This window comes from Melampsora larici-populina (assembly GCF_000204055.1).
Source record: "Melampsora larici-populina 98AG31 unplaced genomic scaffold MELLAscaffold_111, whole genome shotgun sequence".
In the NCBI taxonomy this organism is placed as follows: Eukaryota; Fungi; Basidiomycota; class Pucciniomycetes; order Pucciniales; family Melampsoraceae; genus Melampsora; species Melampsora laricis-populina.
Window position 1 is genome coordinate 47,764 of NW_006768875.1, and position 9,930 is coordinate 57,693.

The 9,930-nt window shown below is 38.8% G+C and overlaps 2 protein-coding genes across 2 annotated transcripts; one reads left to right on the forward strand and one right to left on the reverse strand.

Annotated features, from left to right (window-relative positions):
- Window positions 1-2,653: 2,653 nt before the first annotated feature.
- On the reverse strand, window positions 2,654-3,625 carry MELLADRAFT_114088 (uncharacterized protein; the record flags this gene model as incomplete). The annotated part of the gene is made up of 2 exons (XM_007418904.1): window positions 2,654-2,761; window positions 3,230-3,625. The coding sequence occupies 2 exons, from the start codon at window positions 3,623-3,625 to the stop codon at window positions 2,654-2,656; spliced, it is 504 nt and encodes a 167-aa protein (XP_007418966.1).
- Window positions 3,626-6,839: 3,214 nt separating this feature from the next.
- MELLADRAFT_69779 (uncharacterized protein) lies at window positions 6,840-7,588 on the forward strand (the record flags this gene model as incomplete). Its single annotated transcript, XM_007418893.1, has 3 exons — window positions 6,840-6,907; window positions 6,995-7,083; window positions 7,182-7,588. The coding sequence occupies 3 exons, from the start codon at window positions 6,840-6,842 to the stop codon at window positions 7,586-7,588; spliced, it is 564 nt and encodes a 187-aa protein (XP_007418955.1).
- Window positions 7,589-9,930: the final 2,342 nt, after the last annotated feature.

Below are 9,930 nucleotides of genomic sequence, written 5' to 3' on the forward strand. Positions count from 1 at the left end.
CAATAATTGGAGCTTTATTATGGCTTGCTTAATGCACCAGACCCGATATTGCCTTTGCCGTCAATCGACTTTCCCAGTTTTTGAAGAAGAATAATGAAGAACATTGGAAAGCAGTTTTACGAGTACTAGCCTATGTTTATCATACTCGTCATCTTGATCTCACTTTAGGAGGTTATGACAATCAACTTCAAGGTTTTACGGATTCTGACTGGGCAGAAAATCTACATGATCGTTTGTCTACTTCTGGTTATTTGTTTAGGTTAGGTGATGGGTTTATTTCATGGAAGTCTAGAAAACAAAAGACCACAGCACTGTCAAGTACAGAAGCAGAATACATGGCATTAAGTGACGCGGGGAGAGAGGCCATGTGGTTGAGGCAATTACTTCAAGAAATTCGTTTTATCAATCATGAACCAACAATTATTCATTACGATAACACTGGATCAGCAGCGCTAGCTAACAATCCTGTGCATCATTCTAGAAGCAAACACATAGATTTACGTTATCATTTTATTCGACAATTAATAAAATACAAAAACATTGAACTGAAACAAGTTAATACATCTTTTCAATTAGCTGATTTCCTGACTAAAGCTCTTCCTAGACCTGCATTTATTAATCTCAGAAATCAATTGAAATTCAATAACTTATTAAAATAATTTAATTTTTTTATTCTCTTTTTTCTTTCTTAATCTGTTTACGGACTTTTTCAGCATGGGGGGGTGTTGGAGTATGTGTGTTTCAAAAGTCTTGTTTACATAAATGTATTATGTATAAATGTATTTCTCTTCATCATTAAATTACATCATACTTCTCAATGTGGAATGTTACGTCACTGAATCAATGATGTCATTTAATCAAGAAATTCTTTTTGTTTTCATATATAACCTGATGCTCAAATCACAGTCTGATGTTTCTCTTTTTCTTTTCTCATCTGACTGTATCTTAAACAAAATCTTTCTATAAGATTCTTTGTGTTTCTCTTTTACTTATATAAAGATTTGTGTTTTTGGTTTTGATTCAGGTAATGAAAATTCAATGTTGATCTGACTGTATCTTAAACAAAATCTTTCTATAAGATTCTTTGTGTTTCTCTTTTACTTATATAAAGATTTGTGTTTTTGGTTTTGATTCAGACCAACAATCTGTGCCTCTCTTAGCCTTGGATTGTCTCCTCTCCACTTGGTTCCTGGGATCTTCCAAGTTCAGATATAGCTCTTCCAGCCTCAATCACAAATGGATCCTGTTTGTACATCAGATTTAAGGACATATATTGTAAGACCTGTGGTCATTACACAACCTCTAATACATACATCTAAATATTACTACTTAGTCTTAAGCTCAGATTCATTTATAGTTGTTTTCTTTCTCAGTCAATGACTGGTTCCTTAGAGATATCGGGACTGATCTCCTGCCCCCTATCCTTTGGAACCAGACGAGTTCTTGTTGGTATTGGAAATAACAGATTGGATCTCTTGGGTTCTAGAAACCTTTTGCTGTGCCTCACAGTGTCCTGTCCAAAGTATCCCAGTGAAGGCTATTCGAGCCTTACATATATAACTATGCCTACCTCAAATCTCTTCAGCGGAATCTCCCTCTTGGGTGGTTGTTAATCAAATTCTTCCTCCTAACATTTGTTGGTCAGATTTAGCTCTGCCTGTCTCAGCTATGCCATGTCACCTTGGTTTTCCCAGAGGACCAGGCTATAGCTCCTTTCTGCAGCAGCCCTTTTGCTGGCTCCTTATAATGTATTGGAGTATGCTGATGATAGGAGAATTAAGTAACTGGGTCCAGGATATAGCTCCTTTCTGACTCAGCTTTGGTGGATCCATATAATGGATTGGATCTACAAAAAAGGGATTGATGATGGGAGAAGATGAACTGGATATAAAGGAAGGTGGTATTTGCTTTGGATGTAGAAATGGGCTGTGGAGGGGAGGAGTGAGTATACCTACCATTTATGTGTAGTATTAGCTTCTTTGGCCTGACAGTGTTCTCCTACCTCAACAGGCCTCTTTCTTCTTTCACCCTTGGTGTGTCCCTTGGCCCACACTCCCACTCTGTCTGCTATCTTGCCACTAGGTTTTGGTGTCTCTGGTGCTAAGAACTTCCCTTTGCCTCTTTTCATTGGTGGTTCATCCCTATTGTGCAAGCGGCTTCTTGTTCTGGGACCCAATGTTCCAACCTTCGGTGCTTCTTCTGCTGATCCTCTCAATTCCTCCAAGTCTTCCTCATATGTAGCCATCTCTTGATGTCAAGGTTTCAAAACCCTGCTGTGAAACGTAGTGACCTGTTATTCAGTTTTGAAAGCTTCACTTAAATTGATTTCAAAATGAAATCTATGGATATAGCTTTGATATAAGAGCGGGATGAGTTGTGTGCAGGAACTTCTGCTTGAATGTGTTTGGTATCAATGCTAGTGAACAAAAATTAATTTTCTATTTCATTAGAGGACTCCTCACAACTTGAGACCCTTTGCTATTAGCATAGTCTTCATGCCTGTACAGAACCCTCCATCATGGAATTCATCATCAAGTTGTGTCTTGGTTGGTGCTCACAAGGAAACTTGACATGTTGAGGCAAGATCAAGAGAACACAACAAACAGTTTGACCCCACACAAAAACGCGCAAAATAAAGCAAAGACATTTTTTCCTAGATCCCGAAACAGAGTGTAGAACTCTTCACAGTGGTTTGATTGCTAACTCTAGAAGAACACATAAGGATTTGTAGAGAATTTGAAAGGAAACCACCACAAGAAGGCTAGATGTGGAAAGGCAAAGTTCAAAGACACCAGAGGGTTAAGATCAAATTTCCAAAGACTAGTATGTACTCCATCCACAATGTGGTTGTAATGTATAAGCCCTACACCAAGTTCAAAACACATCTCAATAATCCAGAGATACAAGGCAAAATATAAGTCACAGGTAGAACAGATCATTGCAGTAAGAGTTGAAGAAAACAATGCAACCGATTTTGAGACAAGGGTGAAACTTGAGAACTTGAGGTAGTGGTGGTCAAGGAACAAAAGATATGAGCCAGCTTCTTGGTGATTTTTTTGTGCTTTCTTCTCTTCCTTCAAACATTTTCACAACTTATCCCATATCAACCCAAGATTTGAAAAACAAAAACCTAGTCTCAAGAAGAGGAACTGTTCCTTTTCCTCTCATTATTGTGACACAACCATGCTCCCAAAAATAAACAACACCCAGCCATACCAGCCCCACAGACTATTCCTGCTACTTGACCATAAGTCAATGAATGTTCTTCATCATCATTGTTCGGACCACGAGATAATGCATTTTCATCCTCAATAGTCTGTTTGGATGGATCTGGAATAGATGTATGATCTTGTAATGCTTTTCTATGCCTCAAGAACGTATTATCGTACTTCTCAAAATGACCTTCATAGTATTGAGGTGTATTCTGTTCATTTATTGGACCACGCTCCATAGGATTATGTACTGTTGGAGCCGACAAATGAAGGGTAGATGTACCACCTAAGTCGGCATGAACCGGACCACTACTCGGGATGATTCCTTTGACTAGATTTTCCATACTGAGTAAGTAAAGAAGGAATACGTTCCTGAAATTCATCTTGAATACATAGGCTTTTTGTGTAGGCATTTTTGTTGTTATTTTGTTGTAAATGTGGTCGATTTGAAAAGGAAGCAAGAATCGAATATGCTTGGGTGGCGATTGATCTGACTTCGACGGTGAAAGTTTATTGCCTTGTCCTGTATTGTGGGTGGCGGTTGTGATGAACTTCTTTTGAATTTCTGTTAGAGGACAGATTTTGATAAGAATGCAAAGAGAAATAGGGTTGTTTTTGCCGGGATGGCAACTTGATAGATTTGATGGTTCAACTCTTCAAGTAATAAGAAGCCAAGGGAAAAAGATGTAGATTTTTGTGCTGAGATAGAAAATCGATAGAATTTTACAATGGTTCAAGTGATGATGCGTTCAGCAAGACACCTCAGATTTTCTTTTGCAGAGATGAAAGATGAGCGCAAAAATGTAAAGGTCAAGATTGTAGATAAAGAGCACGAATTATCTATCTGACCAAAAAAATGATAAGGATTTATATCCAAACCTCTTCGATGTGAATCGCAATGAACAAGGATCTCCAATCAGTTCACCAAACCAAGTATTGATGCAAATATGTACACATATTTTTATGCAACTTCTTCTATTGTTAGTGTCCGAGGTTTGTGCAGCTCGTCTCTACAGACAATATGGCTGATGATGCATGGACGATGAAACTGTGCAACATTCAGATCTTTGGGTTTGGTTTGGGTGAGCACAGTCTATGCCACTGCAGCTCACCTGAATAGAAAATTTACGCAAGCTGACCAATCTCAAGACAATATTTGGATGATTAACAACTGCACATACGGTGTTAGAGTCAGATTTGTAAATAGAGCGTAAGTGAGCGCAGGCTCTGCAGCTGCTGAGAGAGACGAGTTAGAAAAGCTGACATCTTTCAAGATAATCTTCAATTTAACTTCACCAAGTCCTTTCAAGCCTACCAAAACAAAAGATCGTGTATCTAGGTACGAAGGAAACTTGATATGATAAGCACCAGACAGACTCATACGAGATATGGACATGGCATTGTAGTATAGGAGAAGTGTAATTTGAAGCGAAGTAAGAGAACACGCCTGGCGTACTTTAACCCCAAAGGTCTCAACTTTCAAACCACCAATTATACAAGGAAATCATTTGAACTACCCTTTCCTATCTCTTTCTTCACAACTTCAGTACCCATGCGCATCTCGGGCTTCAATGAGCTTCCAGGGAAGTCCCTTGATGTTTTTTGAATTGACAAAATACTGATGATTGATGAACTAGGATCATTCAACACATTGGTTTCAAAGCTACCAAAGCCAAGATCCATTTTCTTCTTCCAAGAGATAATTGTCACAGAATACCAATTGATATAGTGAAGCATCAGAAAGATTTAAATTACTTTCAAACCATTAAAGATGAGAAATATCCATTACTCATCTTACACTAGAATTCATGAGTTCAAATTGATGTGAATCAATCAACTTTACTATTACTCTTGATCAACTTATTCAAGATTTCATAAAACACTTGGTTTCCTGACATATATACCGAAAACTTCAAATCATGATTGATAGGGCCCAGAATCAGAGACGCAAAATCTCAAATCACATATCAGATCATATAAATAGATTCAGTGTTGAGAACTCGAGGTCAAACAAGGTAAGACACAACAGGTTTGATTACCAGATCTTGGTTTTTGACAATGATTCAACACTTGAGGTTTTGAAGTCTTTAATCTTTGATAGAAACCAATTGAAAAAAAATAAAAAAGATACTGTGATTGGTGTACAACACAAATCAAACTGAAAACTCTTTACTAAAATCTGAAAAAAGTTTAACAATGATAAAGAAAGTCAAGTGGATTGAAGATTTGAAAACTGATAAGTAAGAAAAGTAAAAAGAACTGTGATCTTATCAAACCCCAACAAATGATTTTTTTGATTCATCCAATTCAAAATTCTTGATAAACAAAGACTTCACAGGTCGTTTTAATAAAGTTCGTTTGTTGATTTAAGGTAAGCAGGAACTCTAGGAACCGTTTGAGTGGTATATTTAGGTACTTCTCTTTTTCCTAACTCGTTCTAATCACCAGCATGACCCATCAAACCAATTCATCAGTTTCGTTCGTACTAAGAAAAATTCAAGACAAACTTCCGATTAGGTTTACTTACTTGTTGAGGAATCATTTTTGATCTATTGTTTTCATCATAAATCAAAGGGTAAAGAGGCATTCATGGATCAGGTTTCAGTTTCTTTAAGAAATCCTCTTGAAGCGTAAATCACCTTTCTTGAAAGTTCATAGGTGATGATCTCACTTTATGATCCATGACGATCAACAAAGCTATCATATCATGATCGATCATCATTTCAGAGGAATGTTCATAAAACTTAGTTTAGTCATAATCAACAATTTGAATGGATCGAATCAAGACTGACCTAAAAAGATTCCAGAGAACATGAATGAAATCAATGGTTTGATGACCCACATTCTTTACCTTCTAAACCGAAATCTGTTATGTATGTTAACTCGAAGTCCGATGAAGATACCGCTTGGATGAATTTCAGACGGATTTGATGATTCTTTGTTGGTTGGTCTGAATGGTCAATTGATAAAGTTGTAAAGTAAGAGAACTGAATTGATCAAAGAAAACAAGAAAAGTTTACAAAACTTTGAAAGTGATGAAAGATCTTACATAAATCGGTTTTAAAGAATTCATGATCATCATTTACCCAATCCTTCAATTTATAAACTTCATTTTATATACACTACGGTGCAAACTTTAAGGGCAAATATGTGTTCAAAACACCCCCAGTACAGCTATTTCGCAAATTCGTGTCATGATTTCAAAACGAAATCGTTTTTCTTTTTAGGTTTAAGTTGAATGAGGAACCATACAGTTGTAAATCATCCTTATATGGCTTACCTCAAAGAGCCTTGAAGAGATCACGTGTCAAGATCATGATCACTGACTAAGATCAGGATGCCCAAGACCGGGTGGTCATTCCACTGTGCCGAATTGATGACTCGGCATAATGCTCGGCATAATGATGCCCCAACGCTTTTAGGTTGGCACTGCCACATACTCCATACATAAAAGCACTTGTGTGCTATTGTCTCATCCTTCGCGCCAGCAAAAACCATCCATTCAATGTCATATACAACTGAAGAGTGAGGGACTTGACCTATCTTACTTTTCGTCTTCAGACCCATCTGATCCTGCCTTTTGCTTCGCTATGTTGCAGACAATATATCGATAGTTTGTTTTCGCCAATGTGTGACTACCGCGCCCTATCCCATGAGGCGAACATGATCTCTCAGAATGTTGTACCGCATCCGCAGTAAGTCATCACAATTCCAAATCTATATTTGGTACCCAGATGACTGATTTTGTGCCTGTCCAATAAGGTACAACATCCTCAATGAAGCCTCAATGAAGGCTTTGGAAATTCGAATTTCTTTGGAACTGTAGGTGACCAATCAATGAACGATGTCAGTGGAACGGTACATGGTCAAGGTATGTGTATTGTGTATTTTTGATTGGTCAATTATATTAGCGTAGTACACCTACTGATGTGGTTTTGTTATATGAAAACTTCGATGTCTGAACTGTAGTTGATGTACCAATGACCAACGGCACTGATCACGAGCCTGTTGTGTTTGATGACAAAGATCGAACTTTTCAAATCCAGTTCAACGTGTGGCAGAAGGTTCCCCCTCCTGAGATTCGAGTCCAAGCAAAAAAATCGAAGAGCAAGCCCAACAAGCCTGCTGCCCCGTTGAAACCCTATGTTCCTCAATGGGTGAATTACCGTCCTCCCCGACCTGCGAAGAAAGAGCTTCAATTGTCGTTTTATTCCACTTTCGGTTGGCACCTGTTCAAACGCAGGCTTTTGGAAGCCTGTAATCTGGTTAAGCCTGGTATATCAAGGCCTCTCATGGAGGCGGTTGCGGATGGCGAGGCTTTCTGTGAGGGTTGGATTCACGGAGCTCCTCGTTTTAAGGTCAAGGATCACTTTTAGTGCATGATAACGCTTCTCTTATGGAATTTCTTGAGGCGGCCAACAACCACACTCCCGAAACCAACATGGGTTTTAAATTCATACACGCGAATCCAAGAACCAATGCCCAAGCATCTCAAATCTTGGATGGCGGCAATCGTGATCCTTCTCCTGATCCGTCTGATGACGGTAGTGAGATGTCAACTGATGTAAGTACAATCTGCTCATAACATCTTCTTATTCTTGAATCTCACCATTTCCTTCTACTCAGTCTGATGCTCTAGATCCCACTGAAAGGAAGTACTTAATCTTAATGGCTCGATTTGAAGCAATGTTTGCATCTGGTGAGAACATCGCCACCGCAGTCAATCCTGCAAACTCAGCACAAGTGTTGTTGCTCAACACTTCCAGGATCCGTACCTGGGCTAAGGATTGGGTGAGTTACTAGCTTCCAACATATGCTTTGATATGTGTAGCTGATTGTCTCACCTGTTGGTAATAGGCTGACGGTGTTCCAGGGGTGGATGAGGTCAATCCGCCAATGGCTCGCCCCGACTTCAAGTACATACGAGTTCTTGACTACAAGCGCGAGAAGGCTATCCTCCTTGGGTATGCCATAAATCCAGCCCCGTCTGCCGTTGGAAGTACTCCATCTGTAGTTCATCATAACTACTATGGAAACCCTGACGGTAATCATCCCCCAGCTTACACGCCAAATCCAACCACTCGTGCTTTATCGCCGCCACCTGGTCCAGTTCCTTTCAACGACTTCCTCACCTTTGCTGGAATCGGTCCCGACAAGCAAAAAGCTCGTGTTGCTTTAGAAAACGAAGGAATCAAAGACTTTTTTCGATTCCTTGACCGCGAGACTTATTCTATCGCCAACCTCCGCACTATGGGTATCCCATTTGCTCAAGCCGAGGACATATGGAAAGCAGTACCCCGCTTCATTCATCATCTGAAGTCCTTATAATTGTTTACTTGAACTATCTAAAAACCCAGGATTGATTTGCATTCTTGGATGAATGTTAGAAATCTTTGTATCTGTTACCTCGAGTCTCTAGCATTATTATTATTTGCAAATGTTCTTGCATTATACTAGTATTATGGTGTCCTGGTCACCCTTCATCTTTTTAGTTGTTGAGCTGTTTGTTAGTGTTGTTGTTATATATGTCATCTATATTGGCCTCATACTAGTTGTATTTGTAAGAGCCTCACCGCAATGACATATTTTCAAATCAATCACTTGACATTGATAACAAATCTCAAGAAATATCTTTGAAAATCCCATTTGTGTCACTCAAGTGGGGTGTCTTAGCTCAGGAATTGTTCATAAGAGACCCAAGAATGACTTGGGATCAACTCAAAATGCCATGTTTGACATCAATCAAATGTGCAGGGCTGAAAATTTCATGTCGTATCTTCACTTCAAGAGTGTCATGATCGCATGAATAGGTGAACTTTCAGTACCAAGTTTCTCCAATATGATTTTCACATTTACTCTCAGCTAGTGACCTTGATAGTCATAAAGTGCGATTTTTAAATGGGTTGAAGTATCAATTTATTGTATTACTGAACATAATGTTAAATTGTATTGTATAACTGGTACGATTATAAGAAATTATGTATGAGATTTAACAAATTTTTACCAATTGGTCAAAATTAAAAACAATAACACTAATACTCATGTTTATGAAACACAGCCAAGTGGATGTGTTAAAGTAGCACAAATTTGATAAAAAAGAAGTATAATATGTTTTGTGCAACTATATCCAATAGCCACAAACAGCATATAATCGATTTATGAGGGAACCTGAGAGAACTCTCCACGCAGTGTCCAAGATACAATCTACCTTCTCATCTCGATTAGCTAGTTGAAGGAATTGGGATCGTACAAAGAAAGCTTTCAATACTGAGAAAGCCTTCTCGATAGGATTGAAGTCAGGTGAGTAGGCTGGGAGATAGACGATGCGGATTCCTTTCTCTTCGGCTAACTCTGATATTCGGCCTCCGTGGTGAATACTAGCGTTGTCTAAGATCAAGACCGAGTTAGCTTGCGGGTAGGGGTTCATGACCGGCAACTGTATCAAAAGACTTGTTAGATATGTTCTTTGGCTACATAAAGAGAATTAAAACAATAACCCACAAGTTTATGCTTCAAGAAAGACTCAAAGTCTTTGCGCAAAAAGCTGCCACTTTGACATGCCATTGCCAATACACCACCTTGAAATATCGCCGGTAAAAGAGTGTAGCGCTTGCTACTACGACCTCGGGGGATTCTTCTCGTACGTTGGCCTCGCTTTGCACGTGCAAAATTTCTATAAAGTGAGCGCTCCATGATTGAGCATTCGTCTGATGCATTC